A 14,069-nucleotide genomic window follows, 5' to 3' on the forward strand; every position below is an offset into this window, starting at 1 on the left:
CTTTGGAACGTTGCTTTTGAAGAAAGCTTTTTGCAAGCTTTTCCTAGCCTCAACTTCAATTTTACGAGATTCCGCGCGCTTTCTCCGTTTTGCCTCAGGCGAAACGGCTGGTTCTAGACGAGGGTGTTTCCGTGAACCCTCTGCCACGTTTGGTTGTTCAGTTTGCATGAACAGTTGATCCCTGCTGTAGTAAGGCTAGCCGCCGGGATACACCCCCACTCCAGGGCTACAAACCCTAGAGGTCCGTTCCGGTACTCCGGTGGAACCGGCATATGTCCTGGCAGAGAGCGGATGCGCAGTCTCTGCACTGACTCCAGGCACTTACACACCGAGGCTTTCAGGGCTCCCATGCCCCGAACAACATGGGCACCTTAACTACATGCTTGCCATCGCAGGGGGCATGTGGACAGCGAAAGGTCTCCGTTACACCTGCAAATAACTTCGACCGTGGCCGCCACATCGCCAGCTCTAAAGGTAGTATCAATCCATTTCCATAATCGTTAAGAATTTCGTATTTGCAGGTGGCCGCGAAGTGCAGTCCTGTAATACGGCCTATTGATGAAAATCGGCCGAAAAAAGCATATCCAAGAAACAACACTCGGAACCCCGTTAGCCAGCTATATGTAATGTACGCGAGTACAGCTGTTGCCGCCCTGGACGTGGAACGTAGATGTTGTGTTCCGGACGTGGGGATTATCTACCTCAGGGCATTATTATTATTATTCTCTTGGGCAAGCCCAGTAAAAAGCATCCTGGCCGGCCCATAGGCAAGGCGCAGGAGCTATAACTATTGTTCTGAGATGCATTGTATATGGTAACATGAACTATTGAAAACTATGGGTAAAATGTATGAATGAAAGGCAAAATACCAGACATAAAAATTTATGAACTGCCAGATGTTAACGGCCATTGTCCCCCGTCTGCAGCTCTATCTGATGACGATCAGGTGGCCCTTCAAGAACAGGCGTTATCTTATCGCTCGAGCTTGTGATGTACTGACGGACCAAGAGGCATGTATCCAGCAACACAGCCTTCTGCATTGGTCGGAACAGATTTGCTGGTGCTCCAACGGATCTTAATGAACCATGCAGAGAACGTAGAATCTCTCACATTGCGCCCAAAGCCACCGGGACCACCGTTACGCTCTCCTGGTCCCAAATCTCCATGACTTGTTCTGCAAGATCCCTATACTTCACTAGTTTTTCCGTGTACTTCTTCACTATGTTGGTGGACAATGGGATTGTGACATCAATCAGGAAGATGATCTTTTCCTGCTTCTTGGTCAGAACGATGTCTGGCCTATTATGCTCCACTGTCCTGTCCGTCAGAACAGTACGATCGTAGTAATGTTTATACTGATCGTCCTCTAATACAGGCTGAAGAGCATACTTAAAATACGGGACTGAAACGGCAAGGAGACCCAAGTCCAAAGCGAGTCTCTGATGAAGTATCTTCGCCACGTTGTTATGTCGGACTGTATATTCCCTTGGAGCTAAAAACTGACACCCGCTAACGACATGTTCGATGGACTTGGTCGATCCACAAAGACGGTACAGGTCAATGGTTACAGCAGGATCCTTGACGACATGCTTTCTGTAGCTGAGTGTGCTGACGACCCTATCCTGTATAGCAAATACAAGGCCCTCCGTCTCAGCAAACAACTCGGCATACTCCAGCCAGGCCACAGACGCATCTCGATCAACCGCTTCATCCATAAGCGCCGCACAGCACCTCCCATGCAACTCCCTCGAACGCCACCTATCCATCACACTGATCTCGGAGAAGGTATCCTCAAGGGGCTGAAATTTCTCATCACTGAGGCGCAGTGGGGTTAGATTACTGTCACTTTTTACTATAACCCTGTGGAGCAAGCTGTATTGGCTCTTCTCTAGGAAGTACTTCCGGAGATTCAGCAGTTGTTTTGCATGAACCTCCCGCAAATCCACAACGTCTCTTCCTCCTCTATTCCTGGACAGGTGAAATCGCTCGACGGAGCTGAGCGGGTGATGGGAGCGGTGTCGCGTGAACGATACACGAATCATTCTATTAAGCCCTTCAAGGTCTGTCCGCGTCCAATTTATCACGCCAAAGCTATAGGAAATCAACGGAACGGCAAATATGTTAATGGCCTTTACCTTATTAGAACCACTCAACTGGGAACTCATGACGGCTCTTACTCTACTCTTGAAGCCAGATGTAAGGGCCTCTTTCGCTCGACTATGGCTAATTCCAATATTCTGCAGGAAACCAAGGTACTTATATGTCTCACCACGCTGCATTGCATTCATGAGTGCAGGAGCATCCATCTGCGGCACTTCACACGCCTCAATCCGCGACCATTTTCCTCTCTTCATAGCATTGACCCTACACTTGTCAAAACTCATGCATATGTCGACACTGAACCTCTCGACTAATTTGACAAGTTGCCGGATCCCTTTTTCAGTGTCGGAAATAAGCTTAATATCATCCATATACATGAGGTGGCTAAAACTGTACTGCCCAAGAGCAAACCCCTTCTTGGACTTCTGTAAGATGGAAGACAGAGGGTTCAACGCTAAGCAAAACCATAGAGCGCTCAAGGAATCGCCCTAAAAAATGCCTCGGTTGATCTGTGTTACTCCGACCTTAACGGGGTTCTTATCTGGAATAATCAACAAAAGATTTGTGCACCACTTACCCATAACGACACTTAGGCACTCAACGACAACGGGATCGACTTTGTAGAGACGTAAGACCTCTATCAACCAGAAGTGCGGAATCGAGTCAAAGGCCTTTCTGTAGTCTATAGAACCAGTATATAGGCTGCCCCGACTCTTCTTTGCCGTTACAGAGATAACGCTATCAATCACTAGCTGCTCTTTGCAGTCCCTACTACCCTGACGACACCCTTTTTGCTCCTCAGCTGATGCCTCTCAAGATGCTTATTGATTTTGGCAGTGAGAACAGAAGTAAATAGCTTATATATTGTGGGGAGACAGGTAATAGGTCTGTACTTGGACGGATCTGCCTTCGCAGTAGAAGATTTCGGGATCAGATAGGTCATCCCCTGGGTGAAAAAGGTCGGCATTAGATTTGCATCTCGCAAGATGGCAGAATAAAATTCTGCAAGACGCCTGTGAACAGAAGAAAAGCGCTTGTACCAAAAGTTATGCACTCCATCAATCCCAGGCGCCTTCCAATTATGGGTTTTCCTAATTGCCTCCCGTACATCTTCTAGAGTGATTAAATTATCTACCATTGTCTGGACTCTTATCAACTCGTTTTCGTTCCTCACGAATCCACCTTGCCCCACTGTTATGCTGTGAGGAACACGACCAAAGCGGGCCCCAATAACCCAAGACCTCCTCACCAGTAGGGGACGCGTTCGCCTGAGGTTGTTGCTGAGGTGAAACCTGCAACCGCTTATACAGCTCCTTTTGATTGGTACGGAACAAGTGAGCTTGTTCCCGGCGCATGTTACTCTGCCGATTCCGCCGCAGCCGACATGACAGTACCATCAATCGTTGTTTTAACAAATCCAGGACTTCATGGCCGGTGGTGTTTTCCGGGTTCTCATATGTTCGGATTATCGACTCCGCCGCCGATCGGATCCTTCCACTGGGGTTAGCAGATGTTAAGAAACTGGACAAACGACCAATCTCTTTTCTCAGCTTATCGACTTTCCTACACAGTCTCTCCTTCCAAGGTGGACGCTGGGGACTCTTACGCATTGCAGGAGCGACGATTCGCTGGCCATTCGCTTTGACTGCCGTAATCGCACCGATGTACACTAACTCATGGAGCTCAGTTATGGAGGGTACTAATCTTACTTTTTCTTCAAGAATCTCATTAATAAGGCTCACTGTGTTCCTCGTTCCGCAATTAATCCTCAGCCTTGGTATACGCTGTCTGGCCGACGGATCCATACCACCATACAGCATCTCGTTCTCAGCAAATTGATCGGAGAGGGGATTGTCGGCTCTTATCGTTTCTTCTACAGTACTTTCATCTGAAGATGGGCTGGACAACAACCCTAACTCCCTAGAAACATCAGCTCGGATTAACGCCACCACATCCGCAGGAACCCTATTAGACTTAAAAAGGGATCTGCGCTGATCCAGGATATTTTGGACAGACTTACATCGTAGCTCAGGGAACTTCTCAACCATCGCTTGGTGCAGCGGAACACTATACGGTTTCATGTCCGATTCCATTTTTGTTATAGTTAGGTAGGTACAGTAAAGGAAGGCATTATGTTCATCTGTCCATTTAAACCGCTTCCTACCCCGGGGTTCTACAGCACTGGGTGACTGAACTTCAGCCACAACAGAAGCCACAGAAGACGTTCCAGGCCTTGTGGTACCATTAGGTGAGGCGCCGCCACTCGCTCCAGCACTCCTCACCCCAGACTGAACATCACGACGGCTCCGAAGGGTGTCAGCCCGCAACACCCTACCGCCCCGGCATTTATTCACATCGTTGTACTCCATTAATTTTCAAAACAAATGGGTAACAGGATAAGCTCCTGCGGGCAAGGCTCAGACACCTCTAGAAACGGCCGTCCCTAACATGGGAAACAGACGCCGACCAAACGCCGCCCAATCCGGAACAGACGCGTTGGATTTAAAGTACCTGTTATGGTCCGCGGGTGGGCCTTTGAAGAACACCACCTACCCTGTATATCTACAAGGCCTTCCTCTATCCGCCACCTTGAGGACGCGCCCAGTAGGGGGACAGGATCCCCCCCTGGGTTATTATTATTATTATTATTATTATTAAGGAAAAGAAAACCCAGAGTCGCCGTCCTCCTACCGCCCATTGTGTATGCTTGACACAGCTGGGAAGGTATTGGAGAAGCTGTTAAAAAAAGACTGGTTACGGCGATGAATCAGGCAGGTGGCCTGTCACCTAACCAGTACGGTTTCCGGCAGGGTCGGTCGACCCTAGACGCAATTCAGGAGGGTGTTGAGGCAGTGCGACGAGCAGAGGACCACAATCATTTCTCGCGACGTGTGGTCCTTCTCGTTACGTTGGATGTAAAAAACGCGTTCAACTCCGCACGGTGGAGCGATATGATTCGGGCCCTGGAGCATTCGTTCCATGTGCCTCAATACCTTCTGAGAATGGTAGACGCATACCTGAGGAACCGCGGTCTCATTTACGAGACCGCAGCAGGCTGGCGTAGGACTACGATCACGTCCAGGGGCGGCGCAGGGTCGATTCTCGGCCCCGACCTTTGGAACGCCGTCTACGATGGCTTGCTAAGGCTGGAGATGCCTGAAGAATCTGCCTTGGTTGGGTACGCTGACGACGTTGCGCTACTTGTCGCAGACCGCGACGTGGAGCGCGCCCAACTGAGGCTCAGTCGGGCCATGCACAGAGTCGGTGCCTGGCTGGACGATCATGGATTGTCTCTAGCTCTCACCAAAACGGAGATAGTAGTTCTCACGAAGAAACGTATCGACACCCTTCTCTCCCTGCGGGTCGGGGTAGAGGTTGTCGAGACCAAGCCGGCCGCAAAGTACCTCGGTATGATGATTGACCGGAAACTCAGCTTTGCTGAGCAGCTTCGTACAGCCGCCGACAAAGCTGCGAGAGCCGTAACTGCTCTCAGCCGGCTTATGGCGAATGTCAGCGGACCGAAGGCCAGCAGACAGCGATTGCTGATGTCCACGGTGCATTCCATCCTGTTATACGGGTCGGAAGTGTGGGCCCAGGCATTAAGAGTTGCGAGAAACTGGAAGGGCTCGCGCAGGTGCAACGCATCGCAGCCTTGCGAGTCGCTTCCGCGTATCGGACGGTCTCCGAGCCTGCAGTACTTGTGGTCGCCGGTGTCATACCCATTGCTACTTTAGCAAGGGAGCGCCAGGCGATCTACAGGAGGCGACGGGCAGACGAAGACCGGGTGACCATTGCCAACGAGGAACGCACTCGCACATTCCTCGCATGGCAAGAGACCTGGGACCACGAGACCAGAGGACGATGGACCGCAAGGCTTATTCCTCTGTTCAGACCGTGGACGGAGCGACGGCATGGAGAAGTGGAGTACTACATGACACAATTTTTAACGGGTCACGGGTACTTCCGCGCTTACCTCCATGTCATAGGGAAAGCGCCGTCCCCCGACTGCCTGTATTGTCCCGGTGTACGGGACGACGCTGAGCACACCTTTTTCAAATGTGCTCGGTGGGCTGCAGATTGAGGGACACTAGAGGCGGATCATGGAGCACTGAGTCCCCACAACGTGGTTGCGATGATTCTCCGTGACCAGCAGCTGGGAAAGCGTAGCCCGATTCGTCGGCAACATACTCAGGGCCAAAAAGGTTGACCTGGATAGTCCTGAAAATTAGGTAGCAGCTAACAGGCTAGTGTAGGAGGACTCGACCGGAAGTAATGTGTTAAATGGTTCCGGGTCGAGACCTGGTAGAAAGGGGGGTGGTTTTAGTCAGTAGTCCGCTGATAGTGATTGGATAATACAATCAGCGGGAGCCCGACACTCCGTGCGTAAATGCATTTCCACCTCCCACCAGAAAAAAAAAAAAATTATTATTATTATTATTACTACTGATTTTTTCGTATTTTCTATATTCTGAAAATGATAAATTGAATTTTTATAAACATTTTTAAATGTTAGTCTCTTTTGTTTGAAATTATTAACTTATTTTAAGTGTAATAAGTCAGTGGGAACACTGAAATATAATATTACTAAAGAAACCTACTCTATTATTAAAACAGTGAGATGCCAATTTTACTGATGTCAACTATTCGGGGACTGCTTACATCTGGATTAGGGAATTTAAAGAGATAAATATTAAAAATTTTAAAAAACATGATTGCCAAAAAAAAAAAAAAAAACCATTGCTCTTTAATATAGATAATTATATAGGATAATTAAAGATTGTGTAGCCATGCATATGCAACAATGTATTGGGGGTAGAGAATTTTAATGATTCTAAGTTGACTTGCACTAAGAAATCAGGAATCTATAACGATGATAGAAAATATAAATCTACTGGCACATAGCTCCTCATAACTTACTTGTCATTATAAATCATTTTACTATAAACTGAGTGAAAATGTTCAGGTCTTTGGAAGAGCAGAATAATTTAAGGGAAAAGTGAAGATGTGATTCAATTACATTTGGAAACTAATTTAAGGTTTTCATTAAGGTAATTATCTCTAGAAACAGAAAAAAGTTTGGATTTATAAGTAAAATTATTCATCATTTAAAAAAAATAAAACAAATTAATAAATAAATAAGCAAATTCAATATTTTAAGATGGAAATGAATAACTGTAGGCAGAAGTCTCAAATACTGTTATAGTATTGTGAGGAAAAAAAAATAAAAAAAGCTTCTGTTAGGTTAGAATTTCTATAAAAATAGAATAATAAAAAATGGAATGTAAATACAAAAAAAAAAAAACAGAATTTCAAGAAGGAAATTTTGTGGTTAACATTCTTTCTATACGTCTGCTATATCTATGAGATAATTTGGAGAGATTTATTCTACTATGCATCATGCATGTATCTGTGAGTGAATTTATATCGAATGTCAAATGTAATGTTTAATGCAGTCACTTAACTCAATTTTAATATTCCTGGGTTGCTGTGTTTGTCAGCGTGTGCTTTGTTAGATTGTTGTGCAATCTTGTGTATTTTGTATATGTTTATAAAAGTGACAGCAACCTTATTTTCTTAGAAAATAATATTTTTTATATAATTAACAACACTTTATTATATTTTTTGCAACAATGTAGATATACATTTGTAGGCTTTTCATACGTACTGTTATCTTCCTAAATTTCTATATGAATATTTGTGATTTAAAAAAGATTTCATATCAAGTTAGCAATACAATTTTTTTGTGATTACACTATTGTTAATATAATTAAAAAGAATACTATTATTTGAGCATTTTATTCATTGAAGTTTTTTTTCAGGCTGGGTGTACTGTACTCCAAGTGGCTGCAGCTGAAATCCATTTGGAGATTGTGAAACAGCTGATTAAGCATGGAGCTAAAGTTATCAGACAAAATATCATGATAAGGCAGTTTTTTTTCAGGATTACCATAATTTTAATAAAACACATTTTAAATATTTTATTTTGATTCATTTTTTCTAATTTTATATTCATATTTTTGTATTATTTTTAAACAATACAAAAATATATATACGAGTATATATATTTATATATACTCGTATTACAGATCGTGTAATACATGAATGAATCATGTAATTACGACTTCAATTCAAATTTTCATTAGGAACGCAATAGAACTTTCAAGCATCAAAAACTGTGTTCATTAGGTAGTTAAACATTAAATGTTTATGATCAATCAACATTTATGTTTAAGTGTCTTTACTTACCTTCTTATGGTGTCAGGTAGGTTTGCTACTCTGTAAGTACTGGTGTCTACTTGTGTTGTACACACATACAGAGCATTCATATATACAACTTCCATGTGAATTAAACATTATTATAAAATAAAATTACCAATTAACATTAATTTTTTAATGTGCTTCAATAATTTATATATTATCTTTAATAAACTTCTGATAGCATAAGCATATTTAGTTAGTTCAACATAAATTCAGAAAAAGAAAATTAATTAAACATTAAAGGTAAAATTACACTAAAATTAGATTGATTCACTGGATGTAACATATTGATGACAATGATTGTTTTAAAATAAACAAATCCATTATTGACTTTCTATTTTAACTGAGAATTGCAGAATGCATTGTGAATATTCCAGTTATCTTGAGAGAATGTGGATATTAGTGGGGCATCCCACACACATTTCAGATATTCAAGATATCCTGTGTTATCATTTCAGAATATTCCTTGGATACTCTGTGTATCCCATGATACATATGGACATACAGGACAGGTTTATAAGTTCCAGGCACATCATATGCTATGTGGATGTATGTGTTAAGAATAACACATACTTGTTTGTTTCCTACATAAGACATCAAACATGAATAAGTCAAAAGTCAAGAAACAACCGTGTCAGTAATTTTACGTGTTGCCATCTAGACAACATATCTAATATTATTATCATGATCAATTTTTTTATCAGTTAAAAGGAGTAATTTATAAGGCTGGGTATCATAATAAACTGGTACCACAAACTCATCAGAAATACTTCAGGCAACTTTTAAAAGCAAGACTGAAGATTGACAACAGACTAAAACAACTGCCGGAGACCTCTTACACAAAAGGAATTTTGGTAGTAGTAGGAAACTGGGGAATTGACGTTTTCTTTTCACATCAGGTTAGAAAATCCTTTATACTTCTAGAAGAAATGCCTGTTGATATGTTTATAAAAGGTTGAAAACATTAATAAAGTAAGTGAATAAAGTGCTTTAATAATTATACAATCTCTTTATTGTATAAATAAATGAGGTACAATGAATGATATATTTATTATATTTTAAATAAATACAAATAAATATTTTTTTTTTTTTTTTTGTAACAGTTTAGTTTGGAATATCATTTACACTAGACTTGCTTCACCTGTATATATATTTTGGCACTCATTGGTTAACTGTGTTGTGGGTAGTACATCACTTGCTATTATTTCATTAACTGATTTTGCATTAATTTCATACACACCCAGATGATTTGGTCGAAGAAGATTATTGTCAGACTCTAGTCTACCTAAAACATTAAAAATAATATACAGTAAATAAATGAATGAAAGGAATCAAAATTAAACCTGAAAACAAATATTAGAAAACATTAAAATACAAAATAAGAACAATAAAACAAATATAATTATTCTTTAGTTGAAAGTATAGGTAAAATAGTACAGGATTGCAATTTTGGCTTCCAACATAATGTTTTACATGCAAATTAAGACAAATACTATTGAAATAGTTGTGTTCACAATACTTTGGCTGCTAATATATGGTGACAAAAGCTTTTTTTTAAATCCTTAAAAACTGAAAAAAATTGAAAAACTTTTTAAGAGTACAACAGTACTGAGAAAAAATATAACAAAATATGTTTATAAACATTACTATGTTCCTTGAAACGCTAAAAAATATATATTACAACTTTTAGTACTTGGGGATTTATCATTTCAGATAAATGCAAAACATTTTGTAAACCATCTTGTATTTTATGGATGGCTTTTTAAAAATGTGAAATTTCATTGACTATTTAACTGATTTTTATGATCTTTGACTGTGTTAAAAAAGCAGAGAACATCAACAATTTTTTTTCTCTTTCTTACTCTTCTATTTTTAAAGGGTGAGTACAGAGTGGCACAAGAAACAGGAAATTTTAAAGTAACTCACAAAAGTAAAAAAAATAAATTTACAAGTTTTATTGTTTTTATTTGAAGACAAGTTTTTTATTGAAAAAATAAATTACATGCCAGTAAGTATCCCAACACAAAAAATTTCAATTTCTAAAAACAATGTCCATAAGATGATGGCCAATTGAACGTATGCATTTCTAGAAGTGGATGCTGAGATTTTACATAGCACTTTGAAACACTTCTGTGGGAACTGCAGCAATTTCTTCTCGAATCCTTGTTTTCAACTTAGCGATTGTCACTGGGAGAGAAGTGTTGTACACTTTACTTTTGAGGTGGCCCCACAAGAAAAAATTGCACAACAACAGATATGGTGATCTTGGGGGCCAATGAATGTACCAAACCATGAAATTTTGCACTTATAATGTTTTCTGTGATTCATTGATTTCATTGACCTCCTGGTGGTTTCCTTTTTAGAGCTGAACCCATCTCCTTGAAATTCTCAACCCATGTCTTGATGGCATAGGAAGATAGAATGCAACCATGACTCCTTAAATTATAATAATTTCCCATTTCCCTGTGCCATTCTGTATAAAATAATCAATTCGCATTTAAAAGTTGATGTCGCACACTGATTAATCACTCATGAGCAAGCAACATTTATATGAAAATTTTTGGATTAAAAGACTGTGATTATTTGGCCCAAATTTCAAAATAAATTCATTGATCTTTATTCATATGGTACATGTATCATAGCGAGGGTAATTAATGAAGTGTTTAACAATCAACCATTAATCTAATGAGAGACATCCAGACTCATCTAAACATTCAAAACTCTATATAATGGTAAAGCAGCAATGTAATGGCACTTAAATGAAAATAAAAGTAATAAAAGATAATTAATGGTTCACTGAAAACTTTAATCAAATTTAATTAAGTTTTTCTGTTACCTACTATCTCCAAAGTATCTGAAAAGCTAGTGTCTAACATACGTGAACATTCTGAACATAATGACATAATAGATCCTCTTATTTGGCTTTCAGAAGGAATGGGATATAGTCAAGGAATACTACTTGTTTACGCCATTGCGTAAAGTTGCATTATTTCCAATGAATTCAAAGCTAGGGTTGGGTCTTGTTGTTTGTTACAGACTTGGTAAATTTATTACTCTGTTTCGTTTTGGGCCTGTCATATGTGTATCTGTTTGGTTTACTCAAGTCCTGGCGTCAGTCAGACAGGCGGTTCAGTCATCTTAATAGTGACCGCGTGTTCATTTCTCACATTATTTATTACTATCCTCATACAAACCCTTTTTCTTTTCGTTCCCATACTAATACATGTAATTAATTCAGCGTCAAATAATGGGCAGGCAGGAGTAGGTTTTGTGATGAACAAGAAGATAGGGAGGAGAGTGGAATATTTCAAGACGCATAGCGATAGAATCATTGTAATAAGGATTAAATCAAAACCTAAACCGACAACGATTGTTAACATCTATATGCCTACAAGTGCCCATGATGATGATGATGAGGTAGAGTGTGTATACGAAGAGATTGATGAAGCAATTAAACACGTAAAAAGGGATGAAAATTTAATAATAGTTGGAGATTGGAATGCAAACATTGGAAAAGGCAAGGAAGGAAATATAGTGGGCGAATACAGGCTGGGCAAAAGGAATGAAAGAGGGGACCGACTTATAAAGTTTTGCACGAAGTATAATTTAGTAATTGCCAACACCCAATTTAAAAATCATAATAGAAGAATATACACTTGGAAAAACCAGGCGATACTGCAAGGTATCAGATAGATTATATCATGGTTAAGCAAAGATTTAGAAATCAACTCGTTGACTGCAAAACTTACCCTGGAGCAGACATTGATAGCGACCATAATTTGGTGATAATGAAATGTAGATTGGGGTTTAAAAACCTGAAGAAAAGGTGTCAGATGAATCAGTGGAATTTAGAGAAGCTTGAGGAAGAGGAGGTAAAGAAGATTTTTGAGGAGGGCATCGCAAGAGGTCTGAGTAAAAAAGATAAGGTAGTAAATGTAGAAGAAGAATGGGAGAATGTTAAAAAGGAAATTCTTAAATCAGCAGAAGCAAACTTAGGCGGAATAAAGAGAACTGGTAGAAAACCTTGGGTTTCAGACGATATATTGCAGCTGATGGATGAACGTAGAAAATATAAGAATGATGGTGATGAAGAAAGTAAAAGGAACTATCGGCAATTAAGAAATGCTATAAACAGGAAGTGCAAACTGGCGAAAGAGGAGTGGATTAAAGAAAAGTGTTCAGAAGTGGAAAGAGAAATGAACATTGGTAAAATAGACGGAGCATACAGGAAAGTTAAGGATAATTTTGGGGTACATAAATTAAAATCTAATAATGTGTTAAACAAAGATGGTACACCAATATATAATACGAAAGGTAAAGTCGATAGATGGGTGGAATATATTGAAGAGTTATATGGAGGAAATGAATTAGAAAATGGTGTTATAGAGGAAGAAGAGGAAGTTGAGGAGGATGAAATGGAAAAACAATACTGAGATCTGAATTTAAGAGAGCATTAGGAAAGGGGGTCCGACAAGGATGTTTCCTATCTCCGTTACTTTTTAATCTTTACATGGAACTAGCAGTTAATGATGTTAAAGAACAATTTAGATTCGGAATAACAGTACAAGGTAAAAAGATAAAGATACTACAATTTGCTGATGATATAGTAATTCTAGCCGAGAGTAAAAAGGATTTGGAAGAAACAATGAACAGCATAGATGAAGTCCTACGCAAGAACTATCGCATGAAAATAAACAAGAACAAAACAAAAGTAATGAAATGTAGTAGAAATAACAAAGATGGACCACTGAATGTGAAAATAGGAGGAGAAAAGATTATCGAGGTAGAAGAATTTTGTTATTTGGGAAGTAGAATTACTAAATATGGACGAAGCAGGAGCGATATAAAATGCCGAATAGCACAAGCTAAACGAGCCTTCAGTAAGAAATATAATTTGTTTACATCAAAAATTAATTTAAATGTCAGGAAAAGATTTTTGAAAGTGTATGTTTGGAGTGTCGCTTTAATGGAAGTGAAACTTGGACAATCGGAGTATCTGAGAAGAAAAGATTAGAAGCTTTTGAAATGTGGTGCTATAGGAGAATGTTAAAACTCAGATGGGTGGATAAAGTGACAAATGAAGGGGTATTGCGGCAAATAGATGAAGCAAGAAGCATTTGGAAAAATATAGTTAAAAGAAGAGACAGACTTATAGGCCACATACTAAGGCATCCTGGAATAGTCGATTTAATATTGGAAGGACAGGTAGAAGGAAAAAATTGTGTAGGCAGGCCACGTTTGGAATATGTAAAACAAATTGTTAGGGATGTAGGATTTAGAGGGTATACTGAAATGAAACGACTAGCACTAGATAGGGAATCTTGGAGAGCTGCATCAAACCAGTCAAATGACTGAAGACAAAAAAAAAACTAATACATGCACACATCTCTTGTCTTTTACACGCACACTCTCCTGTCCACTGCCTAGGTTGGCTTCCCCCTACTTCTCACCACGCCACCATTTTGGCATTCTAGTTCAGACCTCCACGTTGTGCGGATCCACAGGCTGATGCTCCAGCCTTGGAGGATCAGCTTGCAATTGTCTCTCTCTTAAATGTTTATATACTTTCTTCGTATTCATACTCTCATAAACGTTGTGGTATTTCTCTGTCGAAATATTCGCTAGTTTCTACTCGTCAGTGTTTCGTGATTTCACCGATAGAGATCGGTGGCAAAACAAAACATAGAGATGTTTTGTTTTGCCTCGTTTCT

At 40.0% G+C, this 14,069-nt stretch overlaps 1 protein-coding gene across 3 annotated transcripts in view; it reads right to left on the bottom strand.

The window, feature by feature from the left end:
* Positions 1 to 9,372: 9,372 nt before the first annotated feature.
* Positions 9,373 to 14,069, bottom strand: part of dgo (ankyrin repeat domain containing protein 6 diego) — a 547,244-nt gene continuing 542,547 nt past the window's right edge. For 2 of the 3 annotated variants that reach the window (XM_075357499.1, XM_075357494.1), the window contains one exon: positions 9,373 to 9,643. In XM_075357499.1, the coding sequence (XP_075213614.1) occupies positions 9,480 to 9,643 (164 nt within the window). In that variant the 3' untranslated portion in view covers positions 9,373 to 9,479. The remainder of the gene's footprint in view (positions 9,644 to 14,069) is intronic. The other variant, XR_012755281.1, reaches the window with a different exon arrangement.

This window comes from Lycorma delicatula, chromosome 1 (genome assembly GCF_047948215.1).
Source record: "Lycorma delicatula isolate Av1 chromosome 1, ASM4794821v1, whole genome shotgun sequence".
Taxonomy (NCBI): Eukaryota; Metazoa; Arthropoda; class Insecta; order Hemiptera; family Fulgoridae; genus Lycorma; species Lycorma delicatula.